At 41.7% G+C, this 24,574-nt stretch overlaps 2 protein-coding genes and 2 non-coding genes across 6 annotated transcripts; all 4 read left to right on the plus strand.

The window, feature by feature from the left end:
• Positions 1 to 327: 327 nt before the first annotated feature.
• Positions 328 to 3,788, plus strand: pold4 (DNA polymerase delta 4, accessory subunit). Of its 2 annotated transcripts, none has more exons than XM_044028114.1 (5): positions 328 to 377; positions 1,803 to 1,923; positions 2,028 to 2,111; positions 2,284 to 2,398; positions 3,464 to 3,788. In XM_044028114.1, exons 2-5 carry the CDS (start codon positions 1,812 to 1,814, stop codon positions 3,486 to 3,488), a joined length of 336 nt encoding a protein of 111 aa, XP_043884049.1. In that variant the 5' UTR covers positions 328 to 377; positions 1,803 to 1,811; the 3' UTR covers positions 3,489 to 3,788. The 2 variants fall into 2 exon arrangements, with proteins under 2 accessions (XP_043884049.1, XP_043884048.1); XM_044028113.1 differs by lacking the exon at positions 328 to 377 and adding an exon at positions 384 to 523.
• A 1,785-nt stretch (positions 3,789 to 5,573) lies between these two features.
• On the plus strand, positions 5,574 to 24,256 carry si:dkey-28b4.8 (sarcoplasmic/endoplasmic reticulum calcium ATPase 2). 2 transcript variants are annotated; one of them, XM_044028057.1, is made up of 25 exons: positions 5,574 to 5,991; positions 7,690 to 7,745; positions 8,391 to 8,510; positions 9,577 to 9,594; positions 9,704 to 9,786; positions 9,899 to 10,003; positions 10,321 to 10,459; positions 13,569 to 13,735; positions 14,363 to 14,518; positions 15,187 to 15,328; positions 15,770 to 15,936; positions 16,189 to 16,277; positions 17,732 to 17,834; positions 17,924 to 18,055; positions 18,142 to 18,267; positions 18,396 to 18,617; positions 18,776 to 18,887; positions 19,850 to 20,088; positions 20,690 to 20,910; positions 20,985 to 21,187; positions 21,309 to 21,394; positions 22,107 to 22,240; positions 22,723 to 22,840; positions 23,361 to 23,489; positions 23,573 to 24,256. In XM_044028057.1, coding segments are annotated over exons 2-25 (3,204 nt in total). In that variant the 5' UTR covers positions 5,574 to 5,991; positions 7,690 to 7,744; the 3' UTR covers positions 23,765 to 24,256. The 2 variants fall into 2 exon arrangements, with proteins under 2 accessions (XP_043883992.1, XP_043883993.1); XM_044028058.1 differs by lacking the exon at positions 7,690 to 7,745.
• trnav-uac lies at positions 16,807 to 16,879 on the plus strand. The gene has a single exon. It is a non-coding gene; the product is annotated as a tRNA-Val (tRNA).
• trnav-uac lies at positions 17,152 to 17,224 on the plus strand. The gene has a single exon. It is a non-coding gene; the product is annotated as a tRNA-Val (tRNA).
• Positions 24,257 to 24,574: the final 318 nt, after the last annotated feature.

Raw genomic sequence — 24,574 nt, forward strand, 5'->3', positions numbered from 1 at the left:
AAAGCGAACGGCAGGTGGCAGCAAAGCAAGAAAAGTACTTTGTCGAGTAGCAGACGAAGAAAGACGCGTCACCCACTCTGAAGTCAGCTTCTCATTCGTATCTTTCTAACCGGCGGTTAAGAGAACACTTACGGGGCTTTTAACACAGTTCTGTGTTGATAATGTGACGTGTGAGGTTAAACTTTAATCTGGTTTGAACAACAATTTAAAAAAAAACCCACATACATTTCACATTTTACCGGTAAAAACATGATAATAAATCGTGACCTGAACTCGCCCCTTTAACCATCGAATGTGAAGCAAACTTTGCGTCACACCGCGTCACTGTTTTTGTTTTGCGGAAGAGGAAAAAAGCTGTTTTTGGTTTGAATAACGAGGTGAGTTTGAGACAGTCAATGATTTACAACACTGACACTGATTTAAACAGTTTGCTCTGTGAGAATCCACGAGCTAACAGGAGCTAAAGACGGTGCATGAGATGTAATAACGACAACATGAGACGAGTGTAATGTTGTAATAACGGGTTAGTAGTCTGAGCTATGTGACGATTGTCTCTCTTTTGTCTTCTCCATCTGCTAAAATACAGCTGTTTAATAATAATAAACACACAGCATTGCTCGACTTTCTGTGAATAATACCTTTTGTTTCTGTACTGCAGGACACTTATAGTGTTTTTATGTATATATATATATAACAGGGCCAGCCCAAGCCTTTATGGGGCTCTAAGCAGAGTTAAAATTATATATCTTGTCTTTGTTGTGGTCTCTAATAACAATTATACACCGTATTAGAGAGAGACTTGACTGTGAATGATGCATTCTGGAGCAGCACACTCGTATCTCCATTATCAGAGACGGGGCGACGTGTACGTGTGCGCAAATTCACTGAGTGAGCGAGGATTTGACGAGCGTCAGTGAACTATCACAGCCGAGCAGAAATATCTGCTGTTCTGACAAAAAACAAATATATATATATATACAATATATATATATATATATTATATATATATATAACAATATATCAATATTTTGTTGCTGTACTTAGGTACAAAATTCACTGTACTTAACTTTATTTATATTTCTAGCAACTTTTACTCCACAGCATTTCGTCTCACTCTGTTTGTTAAATAAAATCAGAAGAAGCAGAGTTGTTATTATGGTCTCGTTGTGTTTCAGTTGATGTCGCGTTTCAGTTAATGTTGCGTTTCAGTTGATATGTTTCAGCGCGTTTCAGTGAATGTCATCGCGTTTCAGTTAATGTCATCGCGTTTCAGTTAAGTTTCATGATGTTGTGTTTCAGTTAATGTCCGCGTTTCAGTTAATGTCACGCGTTTCAGTTTGTCGTCGCTGTGTTTCAGTTGATGTTGTGTTTTAGTTGATGTTGTTGTGTTTCAGTTTTGTTGTGTTTCAGTTGATGTGTTGTGTTTCAGTTGATGTTGTTGTGTTTCATGTTGTGTTTCGTTTCATGTTTCAGTTATGTTTCATGTGTGATTCGTTGTGTTCAGTTGTGTTTCGATTAATATCGTTGTTGTTTCATGATATGTTGTGTTTCAGTTGATGTTTGTGTTGTCAGTTGATTTTGTTTTGTTAATGGCGTTGTGTTTTGCATGTGATGTTGTTGTTGTGTTTCAGTTAATGTCGTTGTGTTTCAGTTAATGTCGTTGTGTTTCAGTTGATGTTGTTGTGTTTTCCTGTTTGTGTTGGTGATTCACACTTCAGGGCCAACTGTACAATAACCTCAGTGTGTCCATTTTTTATTTGCTGTGTGTGTGTGTGTGTGTGTGTTTGTGTTTATGTTCTCAGCCGGTCACCATGACGACCAAGCGTGGACTGATAACGGATTCGTTCAAGGTGGTGAAGAAAGGAAGGAGAGGTGGCAAACGGCAGAAGCAACGGGCGACGCCTCCTCCTTCTCCTCAACAAGGTGAGAGTCAGTCGCTCTCTACAGTCTGAGGAAAAGGGATAAACATAAATTTATACACATGTATATTTTGAATGAATTGTCTGTGAATGTCTTTGGTGAACCAGAGTCTGACAGTGAAGCGGTCAGAGAGGACGAGCTGCACAAGCTCAGACAGTTTGATCTGGACTGGAGGTTCGGGCCGTGCACAGGTAACACAATTTTTACAATATATATATACTACATATAAATCTTATATTCCACTAGTTTTCAGTCAACAGATGCCTGAAAGCTTGGCTGCCACACTGAACTGTCATTTTAATATCATTTGTTTCGTCACAGCAGTTTGAATCATTTATGAAATGAGCTGTTGCTGTTTTGCAGGGATCAGCAGGCTGCAGAGGTGGGAGAGAGCAAAGCTTCATGGTCTGGATCCACCTGAGGAGATCAGAGAGCTGCTGCTGCTGCAGACACACACTGACCCCGAGTACACGCTGAGGTCCGTAAACACTGCTTTTCCATTATACACTTCTAGCTCTACGCAGTTTGGCATCAGTCACATTGTTTTCCATGACTTCATAGCTCCTCCTCAACGGGGGCGGAGTCACCGTAGCACAGTTGCGTGCAACTGTTCATACACGACACAAGCACACAAACTAGTGACTTGTAAAGCAGCTGTTTTGGGCGTAACTGAATCATTAGAATTAATCATCGTTCTTCTTGGTAGAATGGTTCTTCAGTGACGACACTCTCTGACCAATCAGTGACCGGCAGTCTGTCAACGTCACATTTTTAGTACCGGCTCAGCTGAACCTCACCAGAGCAGGAACTAAAAAAAGCACCAGGTACCAGGTCCGATCACTGATGGGAAAAAGATTCAAGATTCAAGATTTATTGTCATTCCAACACACACTAAGACATGAGATCGGAACAAAATTTCAGTCTCTCCAGAACCCAGTCAGCCCAAAACAATAATAAGAAGAAAAACAGTGAGTGAGTGAGAAACAAAAATCCTTTTATATTTAGTGCCTACAAATGTCCGGCCTCTGTTTGCTCACGCTGCCATGTTGGCAGGAAAAGTGAACGATACCAGTGCCTGGTTTCAAGCTTTTAAGAGTTCACTGCGCACTTTAAATCTACAGAGATATCGAGGATTATGTTATATAAACATGAAGGTTACATATACCGACCGTCTGTTCTTCAACTCTCTTATGAACTCTCCCTCGTTCTACTCCGGCGAACGTTCAGGCATCGCAGCATTTTTCTGACACTAACACCAAATACATGTCATCAACATATAAAACCTGATATATGCGACTCCGAGCCGTGCCCCATGTTACTGCCAGTAGCATCGTATTGGAAAGAATGAATGCCACAGACACGAAGAACATAAAAACTTGCATTCGTACCTTTATTTTCATTAGGGAGCGATTTACTGTTAAAAAAACAAGTTAAACTACACATTAATGATGTTAGGTTTTAATTATGAGTCTATTTTAACCATGGAAGTTTATTTACAAATGTCCATTGATATTCTGCCCTGGTTGTGTTCTGTGTCTTCCAGCCTGTGGAGAGAGTATCCACTGTGAGGCAGTCCAATCATCCCGGAGACGGAGAGAGAAAAGTCGCTACAGCTCGACAGAAGTCACATCAAGTTCGCGTCTGTGTTGGACATTTTGAATCATGTGATCAAACAAAGAAGGGTCAGAAGGCTTCCTGTGCGGCCTTAAGTGGACACTACGGCAACAGAAGAGGATCACTCTCACATCCTGGAGGCAGGAAAACGTGTCCCCACACATTTGTTTGTTTCTTTTAAGTTAAAGTGACACTATGTTGTCTCTTACGCACTACGTTTAATTCATACTTTTAATTAAAAGCTACCAAACACAGTCTCGTTCTGTCTTAAAACTGGGTCACAATCTCGGGTCTTATTGCTGTAAGGCAACAGTGCGAGCCACTACACCTCCGTGTGGCCTGTTCTGTTGATATTCTGGAAGGGCTTTACAATTCTGTACAGAAAGAGACATCTTCCTTGTCTTTAGAACTTCACATCGAGAGAGGGAAAACGGTAATGGTAGCTCAGTGAGTTGACTTTCTTTTTCTTTTTTTACAAAGGATTTTTTGTTAATCTTAAAAAAAGAAAGAAATATAGTTAGCGGTACAAAATAAAAATACAGTTAAGAAAGTAGAATAAAAAAAAAACAGCAAAAAAACCTGTAAAATATGTAAAACAATATAATACCAGTTGAACATGTGTACCTAATAAAGTGGCCGCTGTGCGTGTATTGCGTCACACGTTCGTGTGAGTGACAGCAGGCGCACCTCGCGCTCATTGGCTGGAGGCGGGCCGTTTTCGTTTAGTAAAGCTTCAAGTGGGCGGGACTTTTTTAGGGATTCTTCGGGCTCATTCGTCGACGTCACGCGTCACGCTGAGTGCCCGCGCCTCTCATTGGACGGCTCTTTTGCTCCTGTTAAGAGTTTTTTTCTTCTGACAGATGCCGCTAATCGTGCTCGTGCGGCGCAGGACGTCAAGGAGTTAGCTGCGGTAACACCGGAAGTGAGATTTCAGCTTTTAAAATAAGAGTCATAAACGTATCAGCGTGAGAGGAAATACTGTGCAAATACATTTAAATTCATTATGATTAGAATAATGACTGATGGCTTTTTTTCTTTTTTTACATCAGTTTGTCTTGTTTATGTCAGGTTTTAAGATTTCTCACTGATTCATCATTTCTGACACAGCTATTTCCTGTTCGCATACAACTGCTTCCACCTGTCAACATATAATGTGTTCCACTTGTAGACGGAAATCGGAATTTGTAAGTTGAGGGAAGAAAATGTCCCCCCAACTTAAATTACCAACTCGTAAAGTCAAGCAACCTCACCGATCCCAACATAGGATTTCAAGATGGCTGCTACTGGTGAAAACACTGCTGTTTTTTCTTTTCATTGCTCTTCTGCCTTGTTTTGTTTTTTCAAATACACATGAGGACATGGTGCTACACTAAACGTGTGAGCTGAATAATGTGCAGAGCATTATTATCGACAGGTTTTTATCTAACGGTGGCTAACGGTGTGTTCCATTTGTAGTCGGAGCTCGGAATTTCTGAGGTTTTGGGGGCGTATCTGGCACAAGTTATTTATATTTCCCGCAACTTTTACTTTTCCAATGTTTATACTTTCTGTGTTCTTTGATAAAACGGATGGCAGCCATATAATAATTTGCCACAAGGCACTTGATGGATGACTATGTGTAGTGAGTTCTTATATTTTATTGTTAACCATAAATTACATTAATATGTACAGCAAATCTTCTTCTGATTTTATTTGGTAGTAACGAGTAACAAAGAGAGTTAGAGGAGTAAAAGTTTTATGGTCTGTATTTATATAGAGCTTTTCTAGCTTTGATGAGCTGCTTTACACCACAGTTTTCACCCATTCACACGCTTCAAGCCAGGAATTGAACCCACAACCTTCGGATTGAAAGACAACTCGCAAGTGACTTCAACTGCTACCAAAGTCATTTACTTTTACTCAAGTATTACTTTAAGGTACTATATACACAGACTGGCAACTACACAGTTTCCCTCATCATCATCAAAGGATGTAAGGACGAGTGAGCCTTTTAATTTGAAAGTCATTAACAGGAAGTTGTGCCGTTTTTGTGTTTTCTTTTGCTTAACTTGACGCGAGATGATGCTGTGTCCTCCAGCAGCCAGCGTAGACAGTAATGTTGTCTGGATATATAAAAGCGGATAGAGATATGTTTTGCCTTTAACACGCCTTATTATTATTTTTTTATTGTATACGCGTATCATACAACATCTGTACGTGGCTTACATCGTAGTGTCAACACAAATGGAAACGCCTTGACGGTTTTGTTTGTCCTCTCATCGCTGCCACAGTAGAGAACTACTGTAGAAATTGCATTATTTAGATTATTTAAAAAAATAATTATATATATATTTATATATATATCTTCGCTGTGGCTGAGTCTCCTACTCAACTAAAAACGCATGTCGCCGTGACGAATCCCGACTGAAGTGGAGATAAACGTGGACACAGACGGACGACACACGGACAAAGTGACCGGTGAGCAACCTGTTCATCGTCGGAGGATTAACGTTACAACATACGGCTAGCTCTCCCGCTGCTAGCCTGTCACCTCCACACATTCCCGTTAAGCTAAACTAGCTGCTAGCTTGTAGTACAGAGGCTCTTATTATTATATATTATAGTTATTATTGTTTATTTTTGTATTCATATTTATTAGTATTAATATTATTATTTTATTATGTCGTTTGTACATATGGCTCATATAGCGTTCGCCATCTCGGCAAATCTCAGCAGTTCCGAGTAAATGCGTTGTCATCTTTATCACGCTCAATTTACGCTAGGCTACACCTCTACGATGATGGTGACGATGCTAATAACAACAATACAGAAAAAGGCACATTTAAAAATTCTCTAGGACATAAAAATCCATATAATTTCAATGTATTATTATCATTATTATTATTATTATTAGGGCTGGGAATCACAGGACACCAGACTAATACGATACAATACGCCATAAATGATGCCAATAATATCACGATGCCATGATTTTGTGATAATCAATGTATTGCAAGACAGTCATGTGGTAGCGATACATCACTGATATCTGTCTGAACTGATGAAAAGAAGAAAATTGCAGGATTTCTCTATTTATTCTCAGAGTCGATGTATTAAACGTGGACAGTCCATCTCTAGCTTTTGTCACGCTTTTATGAGCGATAAATCAAGTCATAAAAGAGCATGTTCTATATAAATAATTACTAAAATAAAACAAAAGTTGCCACACTGCACATGTGTAGAATAGAAATTCAAAGTTGTTTTTGTCAATCCCCAGTTTAATATTTACTGTCTTATATTTTTATTTAAAAGAATTGAACATTACTACATGAGATACCGTCAAAATAATACTAATTAGGTGTGGGTCAAAATATTGGCTTGGTGATATCGTTTTCCTTCCTTGTGCGAAACAATCATTGATATGGCAAATGTTGTTATTTTAATTCGTAAATGAAGGCACACTAAAGGTTTCACTCGACGTACGTCACTACTTCATGGCTCCTCGTGGTGACGTTTTGTTTTCTACAGTCAGACAGATGTCGTGATGTATTGCTATATGATTGTTTTGCAATATATCACTTATCACAGGTAATATTATCGGTATTGTGGACCATGTATCACGTACCGCATTGTAAGGTTACCCTGTGATTCCCAGCCTTACAGATGTGGACTTAAAAATCTTGTTTTAATCATGAAGAAAAGTTTCAAATTGATTATCAAAATAGTTGACAATTCATTTAGTAATCGAGTAATTGTTTCAGCTCTTGTGCACGGCAATTCTATAATTTGTTGCTAAATACTTCTGGTCACTTCTGCAGACACTGACTGTTGAACATCTCTGTGCCGTCGGCTGACGGCTGACTGGAAATAGTTGGGCTGGCTTGTTGCAAACCAGGACGAGACTGTGCATATATTCCATTGTTTAGGCCTCATATAGACACGTTAAATCATGTTGTAAAAGTGGTTTAAATCTCCCTGGGCTTATGGCTGTTTAGGTCTGGTTAAAATTAAAAGTAAATCTGTCAGATATTTTTTTTGCATCCAAGTAGAGAAGCTCAGCCTAATAACATAGAATCACTGTCCAGTGTGATGCAACACAGCTGTTTTCTCACAGTGTCAGCTCACACCCTGTGGATTGTAAGTCATGATGTCTCTTGGGCCTGTTTCTCTCTGCAGGCCTCAGACTGTGTGGTTGCTTGGCTCTACAGTACCTGGAGTAATTCCCCTGCCAAGTAATGCTCTGGGTTTATGTCTTAATTGTCATTCGTCAATTGTCAGTGGTGTGTGGGGCTATATAGGGATGAAATTAAAAATAATGACGGCACATTGTATTTATGTAGTGATTGGGTCAAAACCCGCAAGTAGATCAAATAAAATCTAATTTGGTCCACATTATCGATTACATACTATAATCAAATGTTAAAGGTTTAAAGACACTACATTGAGTCAAGAATGAATAGGGGCAAGTAAAAGCAAAAATGACCGCAACAGTGACTTGAATGCTCGATTAATATGTTTTCAGTGTCTTAAATGTGAATATTTTCTGGTTTCTTTGCTCCATAGAACAAAAGAAAAGATTAATTTTGGTTTGTGGGCAAAAACATAATGAGAATGTCATTATTTTGAGATTTGACTAATACTTTAAAACTTTTTCAGACATTTTATGGACCTAACATCTAATTAATGAACTGATTAATTGAGAATATTGGAGAAGATTGATTCTGAAAGTAATTGGTAGTTTCAGCCCTAAAAGTGGAGAAAGTTGCATAAAAAGATTTAATTTTTAAATCGGCAAATGAATTTGGATTCTGTAAGTCGGTACAGTGACGGTTTGATATCTGTGTTGATGGTGTCTTTCTTCTCTTTCCTGTCTACAGTGATGGATAATGCTCACACTAAGACGGTGGAGGAGGTTCTGGGCTTCTTCTATGTCAACGAGTCCACAGGCTTGAGCTGCGAGCAGCTGAAGAAGAACAGGGAGAGATGGGGACCCAATGGTAGTTTTTCCCTTTTTGGTTTTGTTGTTGTTGCTGTTGTTTGATTGTTTGTTCACAAAGATAAATCATTTTTATTTTGGTTATTAAATGTCACATTGTGTGGATGATTACCATCAAACTACTGCCTTCACAAGCTACTTCCAGACATGCACTAAAGTCCAGAAGTTGTTTGTGACAATGCAAATGTTTGCTAAAGTTGCTCCTCGGGTTGCACACTTCTATTTATTTTTCTACGTGATTACCCTGTCAATGATTTTCTCGATTAACTGAGTACTTGTTTGGTATAGAAAATGTGGAAAATGTTGATATGTGTTTTGCTGATTTCTTTTACTTATTATATGGAGCAAAGAAAACAGAAAATGTTCACAGTTAACTCATATGTATTAAACGCTGATCAAATTAGTTCATTTAATGAATGATTGCAACCGTAGTACACATTTAATCAATAACCAGACTGTGCAGTTGCTGTACCTTGAATTTGGTAGCAGTGCCCATCTTTACCTGCCTTTTTTTCATCACTTTACATAGTTAAAGTTAAACTTGGGGCGGGGGGAATTGATACAGTGAGATATTGCGATATCTTGTGTAGTGATATTATATTGCTTTTGAGATGACAAGTATCAATTTAAAAAAAAATAAAAAATACTCACGATAATATCGAACAGTGACCTAAATATTGGAATAATATCGTATCGTCGTGTCCCACACCTAGCATTTTTGTGTTTAAAGTCAAACTTCAACCCTATTTGCAGTTGTCTCCACTTTTCTAGCACAATATTGCAATTGTGTCCAACTGTCTTGGCATAAAACTAATCACTTCCTGCTACTGAATCAAATTTACCTGTTGTTTACCTGTTGTTTACCTGTTGCCTGTTGTGAACGCGTCTCACCCACACGATCCCACTGTGAACGGCAAACTAATTTTCCACTCTTCGTGTCTGGGAAAACGGCTAATATATCACTTTAAATATGTAATGTATGTACATGGTATTTCATATTTATGAAATGAATAACATTTATGTCCTTTTCTCCCTCATCTCTGCTTTCTGTTTTCATATGATTCCAGAACTACCTGCAGAAGAAGGTGAGTTATCTGTGTACAGTGTGTCTCATCTGTCCATCCGTCCACCCATTACAGTTTTTTACTCTGTGTCTTCCCGTCTGTCTCACGGTGTCTTTGTATCCCTGTGCAGGCAAATCCCTGTGGGAGCTGGTCCTGGAGCAGTTTGAGGACCTGTTGGTTCGAATCCTGCTGCTGGCTGCGTGCATTTCCTTTGTAAGGCGTCATTCATTCACACATCATCGTCATTGTCAGTTTTAATCCTCGTGATAAGCACAAGCAAAAAAAAGGTTGTCAGCTTTGTCGCTTTGTTTTTTGTCTTTTGTAGATTCTGGCTTGGTTTGAAGAAGGAGAGGGAACAATCACAGCCTTTGTTGAGCCGATCGTCATCCTCCTCATCCTCATCGCCAACGCTATTGTAGGAGTGTGGCAGGTAAAATGTGATATATCAGTAAAGCACTTTTAAAACAACGACAGCTGAAACAAAGGGCTATACATTAGAAATGAAATATAGAAAAATACCACCTAAAAAACAAACGACAATAAAACAATAAAATACTGTTGAGAATATAAAAACACAAATAAACAAGTCGCACAATACAAACAGGTAGAATCAACGTCACACACTGGCTCGAAAGCCGAAGAGTATTATTAAACGGTTCTATTTTAACAGATGAAGTGGTGATGAGTCAGTTGTTTAATATCTGACATCTTTCACATGACAACAAAACTCTATATGTCGTCCCGCAGGAGCGTAACGCAGAGAACGCCATCGAGGCTCTGAAGGAGTACGAGCCAGAGATGGGCAAAGTCTACAGACAGGACAAGAAGAGTGTCCAGAGAGTGAGAGCGCGGGACATCGTCCCTGGAGACATTGTAGAAGTCGCAGGTGAGACGACAAACGCGAGGACGCTGCAGAGCACTTCCTCCTGTGCTCTGCAGCGCCGCTGCTCGTAAACTCTCAACTGCAGACAGAAGCTTCCACTGAATCACGTGACGTAAAGGCACTTCATGTGTTGAGAGAGAAGGCGGCGACAAGGAAACTCAGAGAGGGAAATAAAATGCAGAAGAATCGTCGTCATTTAGAAATGAGATTGCAATTTTTTTTTAAACAATTTACTTTGTTCTCCATTTGCCAAATCAAGTCAGATTTAAAAAATCCTTGAGTGTGTTGCTCAAGCATTAGAAGCTTTAGTTTGGCAGCTCATTTTTCAAATATATTTCTTGAATCCTTTGATTTGACCTGGTTGTGCGGCGTCAGTGTCAGTGTGTGCTGTGGCCTGCCCTGGTTACAGAGGCCACAGAAACAGAGCAAACTGGAACAGATCAAAAATGAGGCTTCATTTTAAAATATCACCAAACACAGGGGATTAGAACTAAAAGCCACTAAGAGCCTGCCCCCAAACAAAACCCTGCTATGAAGTAAATGAAGGACCACTGGAAAAAAAACTATGACAGCAACCCCAGTGAGTTGTTGACGTTTTGGCCCCTTTGAGCATGAGCAGACCTTTTTCTTTTTTTATTATTATTCAAGCACAATGTTGTTCCACTGCAGTTCTTTAGACGTGACTGTGGCTTTTTCCTACATGAATTTCTGGCAAGCATCACAGTCTGAATACCTGCAGCTACTACTTAACCCTCGTAATGGAAACCCAGTGAGAGACTCACAAAGGCCTTTGTGGAAAATATGTCATCGGAGTAGATCGTAAAGCCCCCGGTCTCAGGAGGATTTTGTGTATATATTAATTTGCTGTAAATCTGACATGTTGCTTAATGGCCCGTTGTGTATAAATCTTTGTCATTCAGTTGGACTGCGCTTGAGGTCTGTCCGGTATCTAGTCATGTCATGTGCCGATCCAGGTGCAAATCCATATACATACTATATAGTATGTATATATATATATATATATATATATATATATATATATATATATATATATATATGTATATACACACATACACATACACATACTATATAGTATAGTAACTATAGTAAGGAGACCACCGAAGACCGCTTGCTCCTTTAGCTCGGGTTAGCTCGGATTAGGACTCCAAATATGCTGGTTGACGGAGATATTGTCTAAATAAAAAAAACATTTGCACAAAGCAAGCCGATCCACTTTTCTGTGTTGATAAGAGCATTAAAATGAGAAAAAATAATGGGATGAAAATAAATCAAGGGACATTTAGGATAGATAAAAATTTCTCTTGACCCGAAAAGAAAATTCTTAAATCCTCCAGATACCCACCACAGCTATTTTTAGTGCTTCAGAGAGAGAGAATCGGGGTTATTTGTGTGTGAGTGTGGGAACTCGGTGACAGTAACCAGAGGTGGAACCACAGGACAAAGCCTGTGTTTCATTACAGACTCACTGTTGTAGCTTTATGAAACGACATGTGCAGCGTGAGCAGTTTAATCTGTGAACCCTCAGAACACAGAGCATTTAGGCTGCTTTTGTTTCCCCATTATTGCGTTAAAACGTAAATATACAGAGGCAGTATAGAGTTCAGCGATATTAAATTAATCATAACTGTGACTCAACTAGGGCTGCAACTAACGATTATTTTGATAATCGCTTAATCTGTCTATTGTTTTCGATTATTAATCGGATAAAAAGAAAAGAAAACAAAATGGAAATGCAATCAATATATATTGGACCAGATATTGCTTAAGTTTCTTTTATCAATAAATGAAGGATTCATATTAAACGGTATCTGAATAATTGCATAAAAACTCCACAGCGTCACGTTATTCAGCTAATTATCGTCAAATGTATCCACCTTTTTCGGCAAATTGGAGTCCGCTTTGAGGGACAAATATATGATTTCAGTCCATTTTAATAATAAACTTAATGGACAGAAATCCCCTCTATTTTCTCAAGTTTTGTTGACGGATAAGTGATAAATTAACGTGAATCTCCTTCACCCAAGGCTCCAACATGCTTCGTCTTCAGGTGCTCGTGCAGCGATGTTGTAATGCCGTGCCAAGGCCAGATCAGCTGTGTTCACGTAAAGCGTTCCCGTACTTTTGACGATAATGTTGTTCGCTAATGTTGTTCTCTGCTGTGTCCACCTCGGACCTTTTTCAAACACTTCTTCCAGAATCACGTGACCTACAAAAGGCGTGGCATTGGTTCTCTTCTTCTCCTTCTTTTACAGCGTTCGGCATCCAGCTTCCTGCAACGGCTTTGGTTGGCTTAATCTGTTGATTACTTTCGTTTGGTCTATAAAATGTCGAACCATATTGATCGGTGTTCCTCAAACCTGGAAATGACGACATTCTCAAACGTCTTGTTTTTGTCGTCAAACCAAAAATCCCAGAAACTGGTTTTAATTCTTTAGAAAACACTCAAGGCGAGTAATCCACTAGCAAAATAGTTGACGATTCATTTAGCAATCAATTGATAATCGATTAATCGTTTCAGCCCTAGTGAACACTGAGGGTTTACATGGGGGCCAAAATTAAAAACATGATAGACAGGGGTTCCCATGGGTCCTTGAAATCCTTGAAAGTGTGAAAATCACCCTAAATAGACATAAGAGTGCTTGAATTTGGTATAGAAAGAAATATTCTCAGTAAACTTCTCGATCTCCCTGTTGTTTGGGAACCAGTGCTTTCACACACACCTCATTATTCCAACAGTGTTCACAGAAAGCATCTGTGCAGCCTGTGGTTTCTCTGTGACTCTCTGTCTCATAAACACTGGTAAACAGTTTACACAATGTAGATGTTTCGTGAGTGGCAGTTTATCTTTATTGCAAAATAGTTTTTGTCCTCATATCCTGGTCACGTCATTTCCTCTCTGAAACTCTGGTGCTCGTTTCTCTAAATACTAATACACATCATGCAAGTTGTCTTATATCAATTATCATCCCAGATTGTTGTTCAAATGTTTCTTTAATTTATTTTTCCGGTTATGTCTGTTTCATAAGATAAACGGACGATTTCTCCCACCTCTATGTAAATATGTTCATTAAGGTTTTTCTCACTTCCACAGTGGGTGACAAGGTCCCAGCTGACATCAGGCTGACGTCCATCTGCTCCACCACTCTGAGAGTGGACCAGTCCATCCTGACGGGGGAGTCCGTGTCAGTGCTCAAACACACGGACCCGGTCCCGGACCCACGAGCCGTCAACCAGGACAAGAAGAACATGCTCTTCTCTGTGAGTCTCAACATCTGTGGTCTGTCGAGTTGCACTTTCTGTCAACAGTCACAACTAGGGATTCTTTTTAGAATCGAGTAATCTGACGATTATGTTCTCGATTGATCGAGTTTTCTTCTGTCCACAAAATGTAGGAAAATGTTGAAAAATGCAGAGATAAATTCAGAGATTAGAAAATATTCACATTCTGATATAAGAAAACGTTCACATTCTGAGATTAGGAAATATTCACATTCAGAGATTATAAAATTCTGAGATTAGAAAATATTCACATTCAAATAAATTACATTCAGAGATTAGAAAATGTTCACATTCAGATATTATAAAATATTCACATTCTGAGAGTAGAAAATATTCTCATTCTGAGATTAGAAAATATTTTAAATCAAACAGTGACATGTCTCAGTATACTGACGTCACATCTGAGTGTTTACAGAAAAAGAAAGACATGATTACTTTGTGTGTGTGTGTGTGTGTGCGCGCGCGCGCGTGTGTGTGAGCATTAAAATCAGTTCACCTTTTGTCTGTTTGAAAACTGTGTCAAATGTTGCCGTCATAAAACATAATAATCTCACAGCACAGCATTGACATCGGTCTCGCCATCAGTGACCTTTTTCCTTTTCCCAGGGAACCAACATCGCAGCAGGGCGAGCCATCGGGGTCGTCGTGGCAACAGGAGTGCAGACAGAGATCGGGAAAATCCGAGATGAGATGGCCTCCACTGATCCCGAGAGGACGCCACTGCAGCAGAAGCTCGACCAGTTTGGAGAGCAGCTGTCAAAGGCAAGAACTCATGTGGGGGTTTTTTATGTGTGGTGTGGTGGTGCCTGACCAACGCTCCATGGGTGGGGTTACAAAGCTCTGTTGGTGTTATTGTAATAACTGTTATTTGCAAATTGTTTTGAAGAATACAAATAATTAACAATTAAAATCACACAGTGAAGAGTTCTATAAAGGACAAAGCCAGTTGTATAATAAGTACATAAAACATTAGCAGCACACTTTTAAAGTTTCAGAAAAGGCTGGATTTCTCAGAAAAGAAGACTCACGGGCTGCTTGCCGACTCTTCTGTGTGTGACAGGGAAATTAAAAGTAAATAATAACACAGAGATTAAATGAGTTCCTAAAATTGAAGGGGATGCTTTGCTTTGCAATATTCACAGAACATAATATATTCTGAAAAATGCTGAAATACCTCTTTTCCAGCAGATATTAAAAGTTTAATTTCACTGTGGGTCATCCAATACAATACCCTGTTTGTTTGTTTTTTGGCAATGATTTATTATATTTTAAATGTCATTTATTCTTATTTGTTAGTAAACAGAGGTGGCAGTCATAAAAATATGGGTTCCGCATTATCCGCAAGATAAAAGTTGAGAACCAGTGATCTATAGAGCAAATGTCCTCTAACTTCTAACTGAACGTCGTCCTCCTGCTTTCAAACCCTGCAGGTTATCAGTGTGATCTGTGTGGCAGTGTGGGCCATCAACGTGGGTCACTTCAACGACCCGGTGCACGGAGGCAGCTGGCTGAGAGGAGCGGTTTACTACTTCAAGATTGCTGTCGCTCTGGCCGTGGCCGCCATCCCAGAGGGTAAATAAAAATAAGTAACCTTACATGTGTCCATGAGCGAGGCACGTACATACCAACCACTGTGAAGAAGCTTGTTGGTCTTAAAGTGGCAGAGGAGGAGTTATGCTAACTATGGCTCTGATGCAATGTCCGAATGTTAGGAGAGAAGATGCTCTTGGAAGAGCTGGGTCGTTAAGAGCTTGTTGAAGACAGACAGGGACACGCCCTGTTCTGTTAGCGCTCGGTAGGTCGTTCCACCAGAGTCTGGATTGTCTTGTGCGTGGTGTGTTGGCACCGGGGGTAACATGAGCCTTTAGGAGAGCATTTAAGTGGGTGGGAGCAGACCCATGACCCATGAAGTACAGACCCTTTATAGGCCAGCATTAGCTAAGGGTAACCTGTGGAGCTCTGTGAACAGGGAAAGCTCTGATCGCCAACGTGCCTGCTGTGTTCTCCTCTCAGGTCTCCCGGCGGTCATCACCACCTGCCTGGCGCTGGGCACCAGGAGAATGGCCAGGAAGAACGCCATCGTCCGCAGCCTGCCGTCAGTGGAGACGCTGGGCTGTACGTCTGTCATCTGCTCCGACAAAACGGGAACCCTGACCACCAACCAGATGTCCGTCTGCAGGGTGAGGCGACATCGCTCACCTGACGTCCGCTTTGTCTTAAAACTGTCCTTAAAACTCTCTTGTGTGTTTTTGTTGCTTCAGTCAATTCACTGTAGTTTACATTCAGTGCAATAACAGTAGGGTGTGAACCTCCGCTACATACAGCACATTTTTAAACTTTAAATGCTTAATCTCATTGACGTTGTCCTTAAATGTCAGCATGTGTAACTAACCTCAAGTCTTCTTCTAATGTGTTTGTGTGTGTGTGTGTAGATGTTTGTGGTGGACAGTGTGTCAGGAGATCGCTGCAGCCTGAGCGAATTCACAGTGACTGGATCTACTTACGCCCCTGAAGGGGAAGTGTGAGTGTCCTTAACCTTTAATCATTAACCCTTTAACCTTTAAGCCTGATTTAGTTGTTTGTTTCTATTTTGACTCCATCTTAAAACACTTTGAAATAAGTGACTTTCAGACGCTTTCGCTGCGTTCCATTTGCATCAGAGGTTCAGGTGAGAAGTCAGAGCGGTAAACATAATCTTGTGGATTACAAAAGGAGCGCAGTGTTTCCTCGCACGTTGCACTCAGAATTTCATTGCGTCATGAATTTTAATCAACACAAGATTAGAAAATGTTCACATTCTGAGATTAGAAAACATTCTCATTCTGAGATTAGAAAATGTTCACATTCTGAGATTAGAAAACATTCTCATTCTGAGATTAGAAAATGTTCACATTCTGAGATTAGAAAACATTCACATTCAGAGATTAGAAAATAAAAGCAAGGTTAAAACAAAGTGTTTCCTTGACTACTGTACCTTTAAAACAAACGGTGACATGTCTCAGTATCCTGACGTCAGAACGGCAAACATAATCTTGTGCGTCATGTGGACAGGTTCCATAGTGTAGTGGTTATCACGTCTGCTTTACACGCAGAAGGTCCTGGGTTCAAACCCCAGTGGAACCAGAGAACAAGACAGAATAAATATTCTACCCTTTAGGTTCAATGACTTATCCCCAGGATTCCTGTGTTTCAGAACCGGAGGACAAATACAACGCTAAACAGTGTTTCTCTTAACTACATTAACGACACTCTCGCAAATCCACCACTCGCTTCTCGTTCTCCGCTCAGTCGGCGAAACATCTGTGTTTATTATTTTTTACTCCGTCTTATATAACACGTAACAAATAAAGAAGTGGGATTTTTTGCTTTTCTATGAGTAGAATCCTGAAGGAACAGGTTCCGTGGTGTAGTGGTTATCACGTCTGCTTTACACGCAGAAGGTCCTGGGTTCAAACCCCAGTGGAACCAGATGTTGGGCAGCTCTTGGACAAGAGTCCACATCCTGACTGAGTGGTCCCTTTTGAAATAAGTGAAGTTGACATTTAGGTAAATGTCTCCCTCGTTTGTTACGACGCCACCTACTGTTTCATGACCTGCGTTGCTTGATGTACAGCGATGTCCTCCCATCTTAAGCTGTGTCGGCACATTCGGTCCTTGAATTTGAAGGAAGTGGTCCTGGAAAGGTCCTTACAAATGATTGCATCAGTACACAATGTCCCACACGATTAGAACTTAGTGTGATATTGGGCGCCGCCATCTTAGGCGTCAAACAATTAGTTAAAGTGTGAAGCAATGGAGAAGAAATCAGCTTTAACCTGTGACAGTATGGATACTTTACAATGACTAAAAATGTATAACCCTCAAATTAACATCTGGCTTTTTTAAATCAACATGCATGCGTCCCTCTTCTCCAGTCGTCTGTGTTCATTAATTATGTGTCCTCTACATGTGTCTCCATCTCTGTCGTGTCTCCAGCTACAAGGACGGCTCCGGGGTGAAGTGCAGTCGGTATGAAGGCCTGGTGGAGTTGGCCTCCATCTGTGCGCTGTGCAACGACTCGTCACTGGACTTCAACGAAGTAAGGAGTGATCAAACTGAGGAGGCAGACCATTACAGCTGATCACAGTGAACTGACCCAGTGTGTGTGTGTGTGTGTGTGTATTACAGGCAAAGGGAGTGTATGAGAAGGTTGGGGAGGCAACAGAGACTGCCCTCTGCTGTCTGGTGGAGAAAATGAACGTGTTTGACACAGACCTGAGACGACTGAGCCCTACGGAGAGAGCTACGGCCTGCTGCTCTGTAAGTGTGTGTTTGTGTCACACATTGAATCCTACAAAATAAAAGAAAACACACACCGTAGCTGTGCTTTAATGGGTCGTTTTCAGGTGATTAAGCAGCTGATGAGGAAGGAGATCACGCTGGAGTTCTCCAGAGACAGGAAGTCCATGTCCGTCTTCTGCTCGTCCAATAAACTCACCAGGTCCACTTCTGGAAACAAGATGTTTGTTAAGGTCAGTTACACACACCCCGCCCCTTGTCATGTGACACCCCCCCCACCCCCCCGCGCGCTTATGCCGCGGCTGTCGGTTCACGTCGCCATGCCGTCTAACCGCCCTCCCGTCCTCTCGTCTCTGTGCAGGGAGCTCCAGAGAGCGTGCTGGAGCGCTGCACTCACATCCGGGTCAGCGGCTCTGCCCGCGTGCCTTTGAGACCCGCGGTTCGAGAGCAGCTCCTGACCACTGTGAGGGAGTGGGGGTCGGGACGGGACACGCTGCGTTGCCTCGCCATGGCAACCAGGGACACGCCGCCGGACATCCATTCTCTCAACCTGGAGAACACGGCCGCCTTCGCTGAATATGAGGTGAGGATGATGAGGACGTTGGTGGTGATGATGATTGTGATGAAGATGATGATGGCTGATGTATCAGATCAGTGTGGATGAATGTTTCAGTGGAACTTCACCCCTGCTGGAGAAAGTACTGAAGCTTAACTGCGCCTCCATCTCTTTGCTCTTCCCAGTCGGACTTGACCTTTGTGGGCTGTGTGGGCATGTTGGACCCCCCCAGGAAAGAGGTGCTTGGCGCAGTCCGAATGTGTCGGCAGGCTGGCATACGAGTCATCATGATCACAGGTGCAGTTGACACTGACCGGTGCAACACTTTAACAACAAATGAATTTATTTATTTATTTATTTAGAAGAAATGCAGAAGCTTGTGAGCCACAAGGAAAAGAGCTGGTGTTTTGTGGGCCGCACGATTTGTCTAAAAATAAAGGTGTAGGTAAAATTTCAATAAAACATCAGACAGCAGCCAGTCCACTTTACAGGTGGGACAGAGTTAGACATTCAAGAGATGCAAAAGCTCAATCCCACGCCAACAGACATCACGAGCACAAGGCCATCGGCTATTTTCACGTCACTTGACTGTGTTGAGATTGTGCTTGATGCCAAGATTTGACTTGTAGTGCTTTAGAAATGCAGCCATCGCACAATAAACACACGGGTTTGGTGCATTTAAATATTTCTCTGTCCAAATGCTCTGCCACTGACAAGTCAACGTCGTGACACGTGCATAACGCACAGACATGAGAGAGCCGCTGAGACTCGGTGAGTTTTATCAGAAAATCAGCTTCATTTAGAGTTTGCAGCCGTAGGAACATTCAAAAATAGGCCTGCAGTACATACATATCTGTCACTACATGTTTATGAATGTTCGACAATGCCCTGTGCTCGGAAAACCAAACACAAACATCTGCCAGAGTGTAAATTTTGTGACCCAACAACTGCACATGATGGATTTTACTATATTTAATTAGTTTTCTAATGAAACTGACTAATGTCGTCACCTTTTGTGGCCACACGGTGTCGTAGTGGCTAGCATGAAGGGGCCTTTTTGTCTGGAGTTGGCATATTACATACTCTCCCCATTTTTCTCTGGTTTCCTCCCACAGTCCAAAACACACTCTAGATCAGAGGTCTGTTTCCACCGCTGTATTTTAACGTTGGTGATGATGGCGTTACTTTTTAAAAGCTGGAGAATCAACTGGTCTAGACTTCACCACTGGCCTGACCTCGCGCTGAATTTCTCTCGGCAGGTGACAACAAAGGGACGGCCCTGTCCATCTGTCGGAGGGTGGGGATCATCACAGAGCAGGAGGAGGAGCAGGAGGGCGCCGGGGTCAACGGAGGCCTGACGGGCCGGGAGTTTGACGAGCTGCCCCCTCACCTGCAGCGGCAGGCCTGCCGCACGGTACGCTGCTTTGCGCGTGTGGAGCCGGCGCACAAGAGCCGTATAGTGGAATATCTGCAGAGCCTGAGTGACATCACTGCCATGGTGAGTGCATCGACTCCGTCTGAAAGAAACGGGTTCACTTTCCCACAAAATCAGACAGACACAAAGATGATGCAGTTACATGTGCAGTGCATTGTGACAAATGTTTACATCCTGCTGCAAGTATTTTGTTTGCTTTGAAACCATGAACAATGGGGCTATAATACACCGAATAGAATAATGTTATTGTTGTTCAAAACAAAATACAACCAGACTGTGAACATTTAAAATGTTTTTCTTCTCCTTAGTGTGCAAAAAAACGCAAAAAATAAAAACGTGACCTAAAACCACGACACAAACTGAACCGTGGGCTTGTTGAACCGTTGCACCCCTTTGCTGAAGTATCTCCTATCGTATAAATATCCTGTATTTAATCCATTAATGTATCCCATGTGGTTCCTAATTCAGATCTCTACTACGCCAGAGGAGAATATCGTCTTTTTAGAGCTAAATTTCACCCACACTTTTGCTGCGATAGCTTCCATTTCTGACCTTTTTCCCACTCCACGCTGCCTTCACCTCTCTTGTGCATGGTCTATCTTTATTTTATAAACTAGTAGCGAGTCTTGTACGTTAATTGTCGTACCCGTCCTCTGATGTCCAGACAGGTGACGGCGTGAACGACGCACCGGCACTGAAAAAGGCCGAGATCGGCATCGCCATGGGTAGCGGCACGGCGGTGGCGAAGTCGGCCTCCGAGATGATCCTCGCCGACGACAACTTCTCCACCATCGTGGCGGCTGTGGAGGAAGGCCGAGCCATTTACAACAACATGAAGCAGTTCATCAGATACTTGATATCCTCCAACATAGGAGAGGTGGTCTGGTGAGTCCAGAGGGAAAAACAGCCCGGACCTAAGCGGTTTTCAACGAGTCACTGATCTTCTTTTCTCCTCTCAGTATTTTCCTGACCGCCGCCCTCGGCATGCCTGAAGCGCTGATACCAGTCCAGCTGTTATGGGTCAACCTGGTTACTGACGGTTTCCCAGCAACAGCCCTGGGCTTCAACCCTCCCGACCTGGACATCATGTCTCGTCCTCCTCGCTCCCCCAAAGAGCCGCTCATCTCCAGCTGGTTGTTCTGTCGCTACCTCATCATCGGATGTGAGTCACCAGCAAGTTACTGCCGTGGATCTGATTCGAACACAAAGTTTACTGTGTGTTCTCCAAACAACGTTGTTGTAGTTTTAGAACATGTTCAGTGACTCACCGTCCTCCTCCGCAGGTTACGTGGGAGCAGCCACAGTTGGAGCTGCTGCCTGGTGGTTCATGGCGGCTCATGATGGTCCTAAACTTTCCTTCTATCAGCTGGTAAACACATCACTGCACCGCTCCTCAGTACATGCTGACTGCATCACGTTTACATATAAAGCTGTATATTTAGTATAGATTGGAGAGACGGACCATTGATGTTCAGTGATTTTTGTTTCAAACAGCAAATTGGCAAAATATAGGTCTCAATTACTGCACACTGGTCGTAAATGTGCGTCAGGAGCATCTAATTAAAGTGATTATCTGTTGACATGATGCTGAATACCTATTGATTACTAGTTTTTCTAGTTTTCCATCCTGTTAATTTGGCCATCCTGAAGGTTTGTAGCAGTTAACAGAACGTCTTTGTATAATGGTGGATTGTTGTTTCGGTCTGTGATTTAATATAATAAGGCAGGTTTATTTGTATTCATACACAGGCCAACTCAAAGTGATAACATTAAGTAAATTAATGATTTGCCAATAAAAGTGCATTTAAAAGACAAGAATGAATTGATAACTAAGATGATTATTTAAGAATCTAACAAAAAGCTGCAGTAAACAGTAAAGTTTTCAGGCCTGATTTAAATGAGCGGACGTCAGGTGTTCAGGAAGCTTGTTCCACAGGTGAGGAGCAGAAGAACTTTGTTTGATTCTGCCTCTGGGAAAACTGAACCGGTCCCTGATCTTCTTAGGGCTCTCGAGTGCTTCTTCTGGTGAATGTTGCGAGAAAACAAGCCATGATTGTTCACTCCCTTGTTTCCCTCCACAGTCCCACTACCTACAGTGCAGTGAAGGCCACATGGAGTTTGCAGGAGTGCAGTGTTCGGTCTTTGAGTCGCCGTTTCCCATGACGATGGCTCTGTCTGTCTTGGTCACCATAGAGATGTGCAACGCCTTGAACAGGTCAGAACAACACAGAGCCCACTGCTTATCACTGCGGTCTTCTTGTATCCAAACCTGGAACAGCAATTGCTTGGTGCAGATCTCTTTAGCTGCCGAGAGGCTGAGTGGGGGTGGAGAACTCTGAGCTGTGGAGGGCAGCGTGACCGTGTCCTCTCAGCGTCCAGCCTGCCAATCATTTTTAAAAGACTTCAGACTGTGTCGTAGATGAAGAAACTTTTTCCGTTTGGCCTCACGTTTGTTTCCCAGCACTTTTACTTCATTTTCTTCTTCTTCTAAAATCATTTTCATCAGGCTGTTCAAAGACGGGTTTGTCCAAAAAGTCCTCTTCTATTCAACCTCAGCTCAAAGTTCTTTATCACAGTTCCTCTGCTGGTATAAAACGTTGACACACGGCATGTAGGATAAATGTCACAGACAGTCGGTTGTTCATTTGGAGACAGCGTAGAGAAAGTGAATGAATACATTTTCTCTTTGTGCTCCAGTCTTTCAGAAAATCAGTCCCTGCTGAAAATGCCTCCCTGGTCAAACCCATGGCTGGTTGGCGCCATCTGTCTGTCCATGGCCTTACACTTCCTCATTCTTTATGTTGACCCACTGCCGGTAAGGATTTTAATTAAAAGGACCATTTGTAGCATGAATGGGGAGAAACACAGCAGGAACAGTTTACTCTTTTTTTTATTGTCTTTAAACGTAAGGATTTAAAGACAAAGAAACGCAGTACTGTATGCACAAAGACTTCATCTTATTATTAAACAAATGAAATGATTAACTTCAACTTTTGTCCAGGATTGTACAAAAATCACAAAAAAAGGGGAACATTTGCCCAGTGTGAGCTAGATTATCGGTCATTTATATCCTCAATATTGTTAATATAGCAAAACTATGTGTATACATATGTACAGTATATACACATATATATGTATATATGCATATATACATATATATATATATGTATATATATCCACACACACATATATACATACATGACACAAACTTACCAAACGAGGCAGCTCCTGTGTCTCAGCTAAAAACAGTGGTTTTCTCTATGGACTTTGGTGCGGGGAGAGTTGGTGGATTACGAGCGTCCGTTCACCGTTCATCCGTCTGTCCATGTCCTCAGATGATATTCCAGATCCGCCCTCTGTCGTGGCCTCAGTGGGTGGTGGTTTTGAAGATGTCACTTCCTGTCATCTTCATGGACGAGGCCTTGAAGTTCCTGGCCCGCAACTACATCGAGCCCGGAAACCAGGTCGGTGCTCGACAGCGCTGCTGTACTTTATGTTGCACGCTTATTTTCCAGTAACACTTCCTGCAACTCTCTGACTCAAACAGATATTGGAGGAGGAGGAGGATGAGGAGGAGGAGCAGAGAGCAAGGGCTAGTGGGGGACTTGTTAGCGGCGTGATGAGGAAGCTACGCCAGTGCCTGAAGGGCGTGTCCTGGTCATTTGTGATGATCTCCGCGCCGCTGGTCTCCTGGATCTTCAGCCTGGACTCTGACATCACTAACATCTTCTGGGAGTGATGGAAGACAGAGGGGTACAGGGGGACTGTGAGAGGGCAGGTTGAAAGTTTGGTGGAAGACGTTTTCGGGAAGCGAGAGGCAAGGTGGAAGTTTGATAAACACTCAAGATTTGAGAAGGTAAGAAGAGAGTTTTCTAGAAAAGTAGACAATCGGGAAAGTGTCACGAAAAGGTGCTTTGTCTAGCTAATTATCGAAAAGTTTATTCCACATGTCGACTCCCCATGTTTTTTGCCGCGGGCATGCTAACGTTTGCTGGCGCTTGCGTCTACCACCTCTTTTTCATATTAGCATAGCATGCTAACCTACTAATTTTTATTACATTTTCAAGATTCTGTGCTTACATGATGGACATTAGAAAGTTAGCATGCTAGCGTTAATCAGCTTGTTGTTTCCGCCGTAACCTTTCTGTTGGCATGTGTACTTTACTCATTACTGTAACTTCTGGACTGTTTGTGGTAGCGAAAAAATTAAAAAATAAAAATTACAGGGAAGCAGAGAACACTTGTGCCCAGTGCGGTAGAACCTTGAGACTTCTGCTCAACAACCACCCAATTACAGACAAGATTCACCAGCGCGTCGCACGTTAGTAAACGGTTGAATAACTGCCAGATATGGAAAAGAAAAGGAAACGGAAGAACTCACTCTTTAACATTTTTCTTGACAATTCTACAGCCGTAAAATCAGCAGTCTGACGATCATGGTCTGATGGTCAAATCCTGTCTAGGGCTAAAACTCATGATCATTTTTGATTATTTTCTCTATGTTTTCTTTTGTCCATAAAATGTAGGAAAATGTACCAAACCTGAAATC

This window comes from Solea senegalensis, linkage group LG6, assembly GCF_019176455.1.
Source record: "Solea senegalensis isolate Sse05_10M linkage group LG6, IFAPA_SoseM_1, whole genome shotgun sequence".
Taxonomy (NCBI): Eukaryota; Metazoa; Chordata; class Actinopteri; order Pleuronectiformes; family Soleidae; genus Solea; species Solea senegalensis.